At 52.4% G+C, this 14,136-nt stretch overlaps 1 protein-coding gene across 3 annotated transcripts in view; it reads left to right on the forward strand.

The window, feature by feature from the left end:
- Positions 1-14,136, forward strand: part of VSTM4 (V-set and transmembrane domain containing 4) — a 104,892-nt gene that overhangs the window by 32,246 nt on the left and 58,510 nt on the right. For all 3 annotated transcript variants that reach the window (XM_040624422.1, XM_040624421.1, XM_040624423.1), the window contains exon 4: positions 6,888-6,995. In XM_040624422.1, the coding sequence (XP_040480356.1) occupies positions 6,888-6,995 (108 nt within the window). The remainder of the gene's footprint in view (positions 1-6,887; positions 6,996-14,136) is intronic.

Genomic DNA, 14,136 nt, shown 5'->3' on the forward strand with positions numbered 1-14,136 from the left:
AAACCAGACAGTGTCACCCAGATAGGACATTGGGATTCATTGTTTTGCCATCAAATATTTTCTTTGTCAGATTGCACTCTCATTCAGTAGAGATCCCCTGTATTCCCAGCCTTTTCTTATGTAGGCTTTGTGGCTTTTTTTTTTTTTAAAGATTTTATTTATTCATTGTACAGAGATAGAGACAGCCAGCGAGAGAGGGAACACAAGCAGGGGGAGTGGGAGAGGAAGAAGCAGGCTCATAGCGGAGGAGCCTGATGTGGGGCTCGATCCCAGAACGCCGGGATCACGCCCTGAGCTGAAGGCAGACGCTCAACCACTATGCCACCCAGGCGCCCCGCTTTGTGGCTTTTTATTTCATGAGCCTCTCCCAGCAAAATAATCCCCAGCTCGTTCCCTCAGCCTTTCATTCAGGGAATGCCTATTTGTTAGCAAGGAGATGAAAGTGACTTGACTCCTCATAGAGCGAAGCAGTAGAAAAAAACAATTGATTTCCCCCGTGTTTCTGGGAGTTGCCCCATGACCCAGGCCTTACGGTGGGGGAGAAGTATGGAGACATCCAGGGCATCCCTAAGGTAGGTCCCTGGCAGCTGGGACAGCGGGAGCCTTGTTTATCATCTGATGCATAAGGATCTCCTGGAGGGTTGTTAGTAACCCGGATTCTGGGCTCCCCACCGAGAATCTGATTATTGCATTAGGAAGGGAGCAAAACATTTGTATTGGGCCCAGGCTGTTTCCCCAACGCAAGTGGTCTAAGGACCCTATTTAGAAGTAACCCATGGTACTGAGCCTCGGTGGCTCAGTCGGTTAAGTGTCTGCCTTTGGCTTAGGTCATGATATTGGGGTCCTGGGATTGAGCCGCATGCCAGGCTCCCTGCTTAGCAGGGAGTCTGCTTCTCCCTCTCTCTCTCTGTCTCAAACAAATGAATAAAATCTTAAAAAAAAATACCCATGGTATAAAAAACAAGACTTCATATATTTGGAAAGATTGCAGCATATGGTCCCGCCATGCCTTGCAGCATAATCAGCATGTCTAAAACAAGTGTATAATTAATAGTACTTTGTAATTCACACGTAGCTATCAACTATCGGGGTCACTGTTGACGTAGCTCTGTGCCCCAAATCCGTAGCCCAGCGTGGGCTTACTTCTCGACACAGAGAATTAGGTCCCTTCAGAAAAGAATCGGGATCCTCACTCTGTCTAATGCCTCAGAGCAGCTGTTTCCAGAGCGTCCTTGCCCTGTGGTTCCGGCAGCGGGAGCCGTGTGTTTTGCTTTCTTACCCCAGCCACAGTGTCGGCGAGGTCAGGGGTACAGATGAAACTCCCTGGCGCCTGATCCCGGGCCTTTGCCCTTTTGTTCCTGAATGGGCGAGCGGCAGCCGGGCTTGCTGATGGACAGCCGTCCTCCTGGGACTTTGCTCAGCGGGTCACATGCCTGCAGCACAAAACCCAGCATTGTCAGGCCTCTTGGTGAAATGCTGGAGTGAGTTAAAATCCCTCAGGGTTATTGTTCAGGTATTCCTCCCCGAGCAAGATGATATTACAAGCTAGATTTAAAAAAAAAAAAAAAAAAAAACACAATTTGCTGCAGAGACCAGAGATCTTGGTGTTTGCATTTTCCCTGGAAAAGTTGAGGACTGACATCGACTTTCTCGAGTCAGTGGTCAGGAGAGTTGCTTCATTCACTGTGCAGAGGCATGCTGGGACCACCGGGCTTCAGAGCAGCGCGGAATATTCCCGCTGGCCTCAGGGTTGCTGGGCAACAGGTGCTGCCTGCCTCTCGCTGGGGCCTCTCCACCCGGCCTGCCCTGGGGTGGCTTGGTGTGCTGGGAGGGGGGAGCTGGCACAGGCTCGCTGCGCCCCCCGTCTCGGCCTCCCTGCCGCGTGAGGGGCCCTCCAGCCTGCCGGCCCCACCATCTGCTTCAGGGAGGCCTGGACTGGGGCGGGGGGCACATTTTCTGCATGGCAGCTTGCAATTGAGCCTAAAAATGACATTGGTGCCTTTGGAAGTCCGATGGCAGAAGACAAAGCTGCACATGTGTTTGAGGAACGTAACAAGATTTTTAGAATGATTTCAAGGGCGCAGGTGTATGTGGTGTTTTAAAAGCAAACCCCAGATTCAGCTAAGGGCACGTGTTCTGTTCAGTTTGGATCCGAAGGCTTGGATTCAGCCTCCAGACAAGCATTGTTTGGCCCGGTCTGGTCTGAGTTTTAAAACCTTTGAGCCAACATTTATAATTAGAGAGGTGTGTACGAGGAAGTTGAGGGAAAGGCAGAGAGAAGGCCGCACGGGGCGGGCTTCCAGGCCGAGCAGGGCTGTCTGGAGCAGCGTGGGGGCCGCCTCTGCCGGACAGAGCACAGCTTTGCTCGAGTTCGCCGGGTGGCGGGGCCAGGGTCCATCTAAGGGTTTGTGACCCTGGCTCAGATGGCTCAGTGTTTTACCTCTGTTTGCAGAGAAAATCGGGGGAGGTGGTTTCAGTGTTTTGAGTAGATTAAACAGGGCAATTGTCTGTATGCAGCAAAAGGAACACGTGAAACAGAGGGAAAAACTGGAACTCGGGTCCTGGGTGCTGCCCATCCAGGGAAACTCAGATGTTCTTTTTGAGCTTTGCTCCTCCTGCAAGGTGACGCTTGCTCAGGTTCCTATAGTCTCAAGCACACAACGGAGAGCAGGCGCGATGGCTCCCAGGCCTGTGGGGACACACACACAGGCGGCTGGTGCCCGTCGGCCAGTGTCCCCAGCCCGTGGGCCTGCGTGCTTGGCGGCATAGCTGAGCCTTCCGGACTGGCCAGATGTTTTATGGTCTGCAGCGAGGGCTGCCTGTGGAGAGCCCCCTCTGTGCCACGTGGTGGAGGCTGTGATCTGAAACCAGTGCCTGGACCTCTCCCAGCCCCTCGCCTCCTGCCAGGGCAGAACGGGCCGCAGATGTCTACAGCGTGCTCCTGGGGACGCTTGTGGGAGAGTCTCACCACGACCTTGTCCCTGCTTGATTGCCACAGTTTCCAAACCAAGGAAAGGGCTCTGGTGAAGAGGGAGCTTGTGGAGGGCGCTGCTGTGCTCCAGTGGTCCAGCAACTTCAGTGACACAGTTTGTCTCTCCTACCAAGAGTGAGACAGAAGCCAGATTGCCCTTGCCTTTCCTGCATCTTTGGAATCCCTTCAAGGCAGATGTTGGGTCCTCGCGCCCCACGTCTGGCAGTGGGACTGCCTTACTTGCCATCCTCTCACGCCAGAAATAGCTAAGCAGTCCTGGTCCCCAAGCAGTTTGCTCAACTGCTTGTAAATCCAGGACTGGACGTATGTTCTCCGTGTTCTGGCCCATCCTGTGCTCCTGTCGTGAATCCTGGTCTGTGACCTCTGCTCTAGCTCTCAGTTTCATTGTTTAAATGGAGACCCAAGCCCCGAACTCCGACCACTCAGAGCTCCCACCGAGTGAATCTGCAAAGCCCACGCATCGGAGACACAGGTGTCTCTACCGAAAGGCAGTTTTGATTTTTGTTGTAGGAGAGGGTTTCTGCTCTTCCTGTCTCAAACTTCTCGACCCCTGTAATCTGGCTCGGCCCCCACCATCCCACTGAATTGGCTTTCCCCCAGGACTTTTCCAGTAGCTTCCAAGCAGGGAAATCCAGTGGATATTTTCCAGCAGCACTTGATACTATTGAATCTTTCTTACGACATCTACTCTCTTGGCTTCTAGAACTCTCACTTCAGTCTTCCTCTGCTTCTGTGACTGGCTCCCAGCTCCCTCTGTAGCAGCCCTTCCTATCCACCCTCCTGTTCCCTTAAATATTAGGGCAGGTGTTCCTTTCACCTGCAGCCTTATCCTGCTGTGCTTTCTACTTCTTTTACTTTAGTCCAGGCTTCTAAGCTCCAGAACAGAAACCTTCTGAGACTAGCTGAGGCAAAAATGCTGACTGAGCCTAAGACCGTGGGAGGATCGTGGACTCTGGGTCAGAGACGACACTGAGCCTCCCGGGGAAGAGAGAGTCGAAAGGAACCTGAGATGTCTGATTCCATCCCATGTTCCCTCTTCGTCTCTCACCGACCATAGCCTTACCTGCCTCCCCAGCTCCCTGTGGAAGCCAGCCCCCCTGTTGCTCCCAGCATACTTGCTTTTTCCTTTGGGACACTTTACTAACTGCTTCTCCAGGTCCCGAGGGCTTTACAAAGGTGCATTCCTGTTGCCTCAGCAATTCCACTTCTAGGAACTTCATCTTAAAAACCTCATACGAGAGATGCATGAAGGTTTGCGTTTGTAAGTGCTCGTTGTACTCCTTTATTACAGGGAGCAGTTAGAAACACTTCGAGTGGCCAGTAATAAGGTCCCATGAAGCTGCTTCCACATTTTTCACCCTGTCTCTCTCTGTGTTTTTATTATTTCCATACACTTTTGCACTTTCTGTGTTTTTTTAAATATGACTCAGCACAGAGCTCCAGTCCTCCTCAGGCCGGTTGAGTTCCTTCCCTGTGTGTTTCTAGTACTGGGCACACGCTCCTGTTTTCGCAAATGCCATGCCGCCCTCTGATTTCTTGATGAAACTTTTAAATGTCCATTGTTATATTTCTTGTACTTAGGCGAGTGCTGAACATGGCTGATAATAAATGTCTGTTGGCTCAAGAAATTTAAGTCAGTAGAAAAACATTTTTGCCAAGTTCAAGCAACTGAAGCTTTTTGCTGCAGAGAAGGGTAAAACACTGCCTTTGGCTTCCCTTTCCCTTTCTGAGCAGTTGGCATTTTATCAACCAGACTGGCGAGGATGTTGATCATTGGAGTTTAAGAAATGAATGTAGGTTGTTATGAGCTCAAGGTTGGTGTCCCCCCCAAATTCGTATGTTGAAATCCTAGCCCCTAATATGACCGTAATTAGGAGGGGGCCTGTGGGAAGTGATTATGTCACCAGAGTGGAGCCCTCAAGAATGGGATTATTTGCCCTTATAAGATGAGACCCCGTAAGAGCTTGCTTGGTGTCTTTCTGTTCTTTGTCATGTGAGGATACCAAGAGGAAATGTCCCCAAACCAAAAAGAGAGCTCTTACCAGATACCGGCTCTGCCACCACCTTGCTCCTGGGAGAAGTATATGTTTATCGTTTCAATTGCTCAGTCGATGGTATTCTGTGACAGCGGCCCAAATTGACTGAGACACATATGATCATTGTTTAACCTAAAAGAATTGTTTTGAGACAATTGTATATGAACATGTATGACTAAGAAATGATACAGGGATCCCTTGCACCCATTCCCCAATTTGTCCCGATGGCAACATCTTGCAAAACTATAGTACAACATGGCAACCAGGATGTTGACTTTGATACGGCCAAGACGCAGAACGTTCCCATCCCCACAAGGGCTTCCTTTAGCCAAACCCACTTTCCTCCCATCAGCTTGTCCCTCCTTAACCTCTGGCAATTGCTAATCTGTTCTCTATTTCTATAGTTTTGTCATTTCAAGAACGTTATATGAATAAAATCATATAGTATGTGGCCTTCTGGGATTCCCACCCCCCCCAACACACACACACACACACACACACACACACACACACACACAGCATCGTTCTTTGGAAGTTCCAGATTGCCACATCACCGAGCAGTATTCCGTGGTGTGTATGGACCACGGTTTGTTGAGCCATTCACCTCCTGAAGGACATCTGGGCAGTTCCCAGTTTCGGGCTCCTGTAAATAAAGCTGCTATTTTGCGTGAACGGAAGTTTGCTTTTCTCTGGGACAAATGCCCCAGGGTTCAGTTGCCGAATTGAAGGGTATTTGTGGATGTATCTTCTAAGAAACTGTTTTCTGGGGTAGCTGTACCATTTTACATTTCCAGCAGCAATGCCGAGTGACCCAGTTTATTCATATCTTTCCTGGCATTTGGTATTGTCACTATTTTTTATTTTGTTTGTTCTGATGGGTGTGTGAGATATCTCAGTGTGGTTTAAATTTGCGTTTCTGGATTGGCTGAGGAAGTTGAACATCTTCTCATGAACTTATTTGCCACTTGTATAGTGTCTTTAGTGAAATGTCTCTGTTTCTGCTCATTGTCTAGTAGGATTGGTTGTTTATTTTTTTATTTTTTTAAAGATTTTATTTAGTTATTTATTTGACAGAGGGACAGTCAGGGAGAGAGGGAACACAGCAGGGGGAGTGTGAGAGGAAGAAGCAGGCTCCCAGCAGAGGAGCCTGATGTGGGGCTCGATTCCAGAATCCCAGGATCATGCCCCGAGCCGAAGGCAGACGCTTAACGACTGCGCCACCCAGACGCCCCGGACTGGTTGTTTATTTTTTACTGTTGAGTTTTGAGAGTTCTTTATATTTTACATATTGGTCTTTTGTTGGATATACAGTTATAAATATTTCCTCCCAATCTTTAGCTTGTCTTTTCATCCTCTTCATATGGGTGTTAACAGAACTAAAGTTTTTAATTTTGATGAAATCAAATTGATCAAGTTTTCTTTATATGGATGATGCTTTCGGTGTCAAGTATAAAAGTTCTCTGCTAATGGGGCGCCTGGGTGGCTCAGTCAGTTAAGCGTCTGCCTTTGGCTCAGGTCATGATCCCAGGGTCCTGGGATCAAGTCCGGACTGGGCTCCTTGCTCAGCGGGGAGTCTGTTTCTCCCTCTGCCTGACACTCCCCCTGCTTGTGCTTGCTGACTGTCTCTGACAAATAAATAAAATGTCCTTAAAAATATATTTATAAAAAAAATTATTAAAAAAAATTCTCTGCCTAGTCCTAGATTCCGAAGATTTTTCTCCTATTCCCCCCCCACGTTTTCTAGTTTATATTTTCTATTTTAGGCTTGTGGTTTATTTTGAGTTGATTTTTGGTAACGTATGAAGTTTGTCTCTGCTGTGGCTTGTGCTGACAACGCCCCACTGTGCGCTTGCCTTCAGATCTCTACATCTATGCTGTGCTCGTGTGCTGTGTGGGAATCCTCAGCGTCCTCCTCTTCACCCTGACCATCGTCTGGCAGTCTGTGTTTAGCAAGAGGAAAGCCAGAGGTAAGAGAACCGATAAGGTCATGTCTGGAATGGGAGCACAACCAAACCACAGACAGGCGGAAGATGCTGGGCAAAGTATAACCTAGTTTGAAAAATGCATCGTGAGTCAGGGATCGTGTCCCTGTGGCTGGTGAGTACAGCGAGCGAGGCCACGTGTCTCCCTTGGACTCTGCTGAAGTCAGCTGTGCCCACATTGAAATTTCTCTTTTTCTCAAATCCCTTCCTTCCGCACTCTCTGAGGGGGTGGCCCTTACCTCTGTCATTCGCCCAGAAGGGGCTGTGGAGTCAGACGAACCTGGATTCGCTTCTGGCTCTGCCGCAGGAGACTGATTTTAGACGTGTTCCTTAGCCACCCTGAGCTTCGGTGTCCTCCTCTGTGACACGAACTGGGGTGGACACAGCCTTCCTCAGATTGCACACGGTTGTGAGTGTTCATTATTTTGTCACAGTACTGGCGCGGTGTCCCGCGGGCAGGTGGGGTCAGGAAGGCTCGACCCAGCCTGAGGGGTCCCTTCCGTCTCCTCTCCTGTCGGCATCCCTGTTGCCCTGCATCTGTCCTCAGCCCCTTCTTGCTCTGCTCTTTCTCTCTTAATGATTACAGCTCTGGGGACTCCAACTTTTTTTTTTTTTTATTAAAGATTTTGTTTATTCATTTGACAGAGAGAGAGAGAGACAGCCAGCGAGAGAGGGAACACAAGCAGGGGGAGTGGGAGAGGAAAAAGCAGGCTCCTAGCGGAGGAGCCCGATGTGGGGCTCGATCCCATAACGCGGGGATCACGCCCTGAACCGAAGGCAGATGCTTAACGACTGAGCCACCCAGGCGCCCCTGGGGACTCCAACTTTTACCTCCCTGTGCAGGCTGCCTGCTTTCCCTCTCCAGCCCCCGCGTCTCACCAAGCCTCATTGTCTCGTTTCCACCAGAGCCGGTGTGTTTCCTCTGAAATGCCCTCCCTGCCCAACCTTCTGAATTCCCAAAGCAAGTGTGGGTGCTGTCGCTCCCCGAGATGACATGGGTGACAGCTGGGCTCTGGAATTAGACCGGCTCTGGTTCACATGGCTGCTTCACTTACCAGCTGATGACCTACGCGGGGAGCCTCACCTTGCCCATCCAAGTCATGGGAAAGCAGGAGTGTGCCGTCTCATGGCGTTACTGAGAGGATAGAGTTCAACAACAATAGCAACGAAAACTTTAACACGTGCCGACGCTTGTAAGTGTCCTGCGTGCACGATGACGTGAGGTTAGAGTGACGCGTCAGCCTGAGGTCACCAAGCTGGGCAGTGTTAGATGTGGTGGTCACGGTGGAAGGGAACACTCGGACAGGGAGACGACGGCGCAGTGCTTCCGGGGGGCCTCTCCACCAAGGTGCGGGCAGGGCTCAGGGAACCCCGGAGGGAAGGTGGGGGTGCACTCAGGGGCCAGCCTGCAGGACGCTGTTGCCATCGCAGAGTTAGCAGATGAGGGCAGGAGAGGCTCCTGGAACTTGCGAGAGCTGCCGCTGCAGGAGAAGTGTCACCAGCAGGAGTCTTAGAAGAGGGACCCAGGCAATGCCAAACCAGAAAGCAGCAGGGGGGGAGCCCGGAGCATTCATCCCTCAGCCCTCCCTTCCCCCCTCTCCTCTGGATGTCCTGCTGCTGCTTTGTTTTGCTCTCACCAACCAGGAGCCAGAGGGCAGGGCGCGGAGGCCAGCCTCTGGAGGTCAGAGTGGAGAGGGCCCGAGACACCCAGCACACTCAGCGCTGGAGACAGAGCCTGTGGCCAACCCTTCTTGGCCCGTAGCCTTCCCACAGTGCTCTGTGCGGTCTCCGTGCTGTGCGGGAGAGCCTTCCTGGGCAGCACCTGCCTACCTTGTCAAGAGTGCCTGAGCCTTGCTCCGGCTCCAGACCCTTGCCCACGCCTCCGTTGCCCGTGTACAGATGCACGCGCCCCCTTCGAGAGACTCCTGAGGAAGGCACAGGCCCGTCACCTGACTCACTGGCCTTGGAATTTGGCTTACGACAGCTGCTTGCAAATGGGGCACAACTGTGTGTTTCCCAGCTGCTTTGCTCCCAGCTGTCAGGGTCTGGAAGCCACACAAGCAGTCTCCCAGCCCGTGTTGCGGCAAAGGCGCGGCTGCCTGGGGTCAGGAGCGGGACAGGCTCTTAGTTCGCAGGCAGGATCGGGGAAACAAAGCAGAGTTTCGTTCGGGAGACATCCATCCCTTCCGGAGCCAGCGAGGCCGACTGAGACACGTACGCCAGGCCTCACACACAGCCGCTGAGAACCCAGATCCTAGTCGCCCTTGCCCCTCGTGGAGCTGGCCCAGACAGCCTCGTGTGCACCCTCGCACAGCGTCGGAAAGCCCGACTGGGCTTCCAAGAGCTTCGCCGGGGCACCTGCTGCCGGCCGCACTGCTCACGGGCTCCTCCACGTTCTTGGGCAATCCTCACCACTGGTCTGGCAATGACCATCCCTATTGCTCCCATTTGCAAGACGACACAGAGGAGGAGCTTGAGAAAGTCCTGAAACGGGTGTGGCAGAGCCCAGCCTGATGCCGAGGAAATTTCTGTTCAAAGAAACCTTCGCCATCTGGGAGCCAGCCTTGCCAAGGAATTTGCCTTCAGCCTTCCATGGCTGCTGCCAAGGTCCTTTCCCAACAGCCAGCAGAGCTGCTGAGCCCCCAGGGAGCCGGAGCTTGGCTTTCTCCAGCAGGCTGGCCTTCTTGTAGGCCTGGAGGGCAGGTCCTGCCCCATGGGGCGCTAGCAGCCACGCACCTCCCAGCCACCACAGGGCTGGGGACAGAGGACTGTGCGTGGGGCGCCCAGGGTTAGCCCTCACCCAGACCTCGGAGACTTAGCGCAGCACTGCTCAAACATTAACGAGCAGACCATTCACCAGGGAACCTGCTCAGACGAGGATTCTGATTCCCTACTTCTTATGAGATCTCAGTGGGGCCACCACTGCTGGTATGAGGCCACACTTTGAGTAGCAAGGCCTTAGAGCCGGTTCTTCTGAACTCTGCCCTCTTCTGTACCCCTCTTTTATAACAAATATTTTGAAAGGATCCCATTACTGTCTTGAAATGAAACTCAGAGATGAGATATGTTTCCTGTACCCTCAAAAAATACAATCAGGCCCAGACCCCCTTGTTATATGGACATTTTCTGGGTTTTCTATGTCACCGTGTGGATCGGGCCTTCTGCATCCTGGCCACATGGAGGAAAGCCAAGCTCTCTCACCGGAGTAAGAACCACAGAGCACCCAGGCCTGTAGTCTGCTCACGTACACACAGAAAGTGGGGGTGAGCCCAGCACCTGCACTCCCGCTGCTTCAGCAGGATCTGTCTTCAAAGAGGATATCGGAGTGGCTGTCTCCCCTGCCAATGCAATCCCCTGGACGGTGCCCGGGGTAGACGAAGCCCAGCCTGGAAGCTAGGAGGCCAGGGGCCGTCGTCCTTCCCTCTCCGCCTTCCCGCTGCTCTGCCCTCACCCCGGCCTCGCTCTGCCTTGTTTCACGTGAGCCAGAGTTCATTGCACCCATGCATTACGTGCTTTCCACTTTCCTCCCGAACTGTGAGTCTCTGTCCTGGCTGTTAGTGCCTGGTGCCTGCAGCCTCGTCCCAGGGCCTCTGCGGCTCTGAGTCCCCCTGGAAAACACCCGTCCTGGGGGCCCAGGACCAAGCTGGGAGTTACTCTCGTGGCGCCTCAAGCACGCGGGTTTCCAGTGGCCTTTGCCTGTTCAGGAGTGAGTCCAGACTCGCTGCTTTGAGGGGGCTCCAGTAATCCCCCAACCTTCCCTGCCTGAGCTCTTACGGGGGCAGTTTGGAGGCACACTAGAACCAGACGGAAGGAGAGGGGCTCACACCCTTGTCCCTACGCTCTGTGTTCGTGATGTCTCAGTCTGGCTGGCACTTGATGTGCCAGAACCCTAGCCTGGAGCTGGGGCTGCCTAGAACTTGCTAGACCCCTGTGTTCCCCTCCCCAGCTGCAGGCTTGTTCCCACCGCTTCCCCATGGCGATGGGGCCAAAGAGCCCATGATCTCTACTCCCAGCGGTACAAGGAAGAAGGTGGGGGTGCACCCCTGTCACGGTCACACTCAGTGCGGGGAGGAGGCTCAGAGCATGGGGTGGGGCGGCTATGGACGAGGAGCAGAGGGGCGACCCTGGGGCCTTGGGGAAGTAGAAGGGCTCACCTGCCTGGTGTCACAGACACTTGGACAATCCTAGCATGAGCCCTCCTCTCCACATACTTCTCAGACACAGACTTGGTCTTCAGAGTGTGTGGGAATGTTTGGCTGGCTCTCGTGGGCCCACTGCTGCCATGGGAAGGGGCCTATCCTCCCTGTGCGGGCTCACTTTCCAAACCTACATCCTTCCATCATGGTCATGGTGACTGCGGGATCAGCCATCCAGGCAGCAACGGCAAGCAGAGCCCCCCAAGCATTGTCCCCAGTAGAGATACACTGCCAGCCACATTTGTCATTGGACATTTTTTTAGTAGCCACGTTAACAAGTTAAAAAGGTAAAAAATAAAAAATCTCTTTTATTTAACTCAATATATTTAAAATAGCATTCAACCAGTATCAACATAAAGATTCTGAATGAGATACTTTACATTCCTTTGTTCATACAAAGGGTGAATCCAGCATGATTCCATACTTCCGGCATTTTGGACGAGGCACATTTCGAGTGCTAGATAGCCGCCTGGGGCTCACGACTTCCATATAGGATGAGTCTCTAGACACACACCTTTATGTGCTGGTGCTTTCCATCAGTGCTTTTCGTGGGGCCATGAAGCTGCTCTCTGGTAAGAGAACAGGCGATAGAAAACCTCATTCTCCTTCGCAGCTTTCCACCTGGTGACCGGGAGAAATGGCTTCACCTGTCCTTGGAACTTCGCCAGCCCGGAAACATGGTCAAGGCAGGGCTGCTTCCTGGAAGGGGCTGGGGTTTTGGATGTGACATGGTGGGAGCACAGTTCTTGTGTGAAGGGAAGGGCTGGCAGGAAGCGGGGGACACCTCTGGTCTTATCCCTCCCCCCAGGGAAGTGCAGATGGTCCTTTTCCAGGCTGCCTGGCTCCCTGCCGGTGCCGGGGGAGGCTGAGAGAGCACTGTGCCTAGTCGTTCTAGCTCCTTCTGCAAATGCATGGGACCTTTTGCAGGGGCTGTTACAGTGTTCAGCCAGTGCGGGAGATGCTTGGGGAATAGGAGAGATATCCATGGGTCCTATCTCAGGGTCTCTGCAAGGCCTGGGGTCTGGAGAGGGTGCAGGCAAATTAGGTGAAAGACAGGGGAGGGTCAGCTCTACCTTGAGGCCCCAACACTGCTACAGGGCCTGATGAGATGGGGGAGGATGGCTACCTGCACCCTAAAGCACCTGTCTGGGGGTGGTAGTGGTGACAGAGGCAGGCCCAGATGGGGATGACACAGTCTTCAGCCTGGACAGGTCGTCTGGGAGGTTGGCCATGAGGTGGGGGCTGAGAGCAGTATGGCTCTGGCTGAAGGAGCAGAGAAAGGGTAGCCCCAGGGCTTGGTGCTCACAGACATCTTTCTGCCAGGAGGTGAGAAAAACAGTCCTGTGGGCACCTGGGTGGCTCAGATGGTTAAGCGACTGCCTTCAGCTCAGGTCATGATCCTGGAGTCCCAAGATCGAGTCCCACATGCATCTGGCTCCCTGCTCAGCAGGGAGTCTGCTTCTCCCTCTGACCCTCCCCCCTCTCATGCTCTCTCTCTCTCATTCTCTCTCTCTCAAATAAATAAAATCTTTAAAAAAAAAACCCAGTCCTTCCTTTTAGTCTTCAAAGCCCTAAAGATCATAAGATCACCATTGAAAAAGAACAGTGTCCTGAGTTTTCATTTCTGTGCAGTATGGTTGCCTTGTGTGGAGCCCGCAGCCTCTGGGTCAGTGTGCTGGCTGCGAGGCCATGGCGCACGATGGAGACTGGCTCCAGGATCCCCCTTTATTGGCTTCCTTCCTTTCCTGGTCTCACTTCCCCGCTCTCCGGTGGATTTGCTGGGATCACGTCCCACATAGACTCTTTGTACTGAAGTGCTTATCTTACAGGCTCTGCTCCCAGGGCAGCCCTAGCTCTGGAATCAGCACTGATTAAGTTACGTACGTTTGAAGGTGACTCTGGGCAAGGGCTATTTCTCAGATGCCCGTAAGTCTTAAGTCTGGTATCCAGGATTACTTTTGGTTCCCTGGGCAGTCCCTCTTCATTCAAGGGACATCGGCCCTGCATTTACTGGTCTGAGACCTTATAAGCATCGGTCAGCAGGTGCTGGCTGCCGTGCCTATTTTGTGCCCGGCACTGACCATCCTCACTGGGCTCCTAGTCTTTCTGAGTCAGCCCCCTGCCCTATGGCCAACTATTATGAGTGTCCCTGGCCCATCCGCCTACTCCCTGGCTTTCTGGTCTCCAGGCTGCTCACCTCACTGCCCCTGGACTGGATTTCCCAAGATACAGGTCAGTGTATGGATTCTCTAGGGCTCCAGCCCCAGCTCCGCCCTGCTCCAGCCACTTTCTTCGTCTATAGGAACTCGAATGCCAGCCGCCCAGCTTCTCTGAGAAGGGTGAGGAGTAGTTACGAGAGGGCTCTGGAGTCAGGCTGCCCAGTTTTGCCCCTTCCTAGGTGTATTAGTTTGCTTGGGCTGCCGTAGTAAAGCTTCTAGGTGGCTGTGTTCTCCCTGTGGCTTCACATGGTCTTTCCTCTGCACTTGTCAGTTTCCTAATTTCTTCTTAGAAGGACATCAGTCATGTTGGATCAGGGCCCACCCCAGTGACCTCATCTTAACTGAATCACCTGTTCAAAGGCCTCATCTTCAGCTACAGTCACATTCAGAGGGGTAGGGTTTTAGGGGCTTCAACATAGGAGGGACGCAGCTCAGCCCCTAACACCAGCTGTGTGACCTTGGGCACGGTCATTAATCTCAATGTGCCTCAGTGCCCTCCACCGTAGAATTAAGTGCAATGACAAAGTTTTTGTGAAGATTAAATTCAAGTGCAAAGTCGTGGTCTTCAAACATTTTTGCCTGCATAGCACCTGAAAGCATTTCAAAAACTATGTATCTTTGAACTTTTTTTTGTTGACGTTTAAACTTTTTCATCATAAATGTAAATTGTTGCAAAGGAGGTAATTTCCAGGGCATCACAAATATTGATAT

This window comes from Ursus maritimus, unplaced genomic scaffold (genome assembly GCF_017311325.1).
Source record: "Ursus maritimus isolate PB19 unplaced genomic scaffold, ASM1731132v1 scaffold_7, whole genome shotgun sequence".
NCBI lineage: Eukaryota > Metazoa > Chordata > Mammalia > Carnivora > Ursidae > Ursus > Ursus maritimus.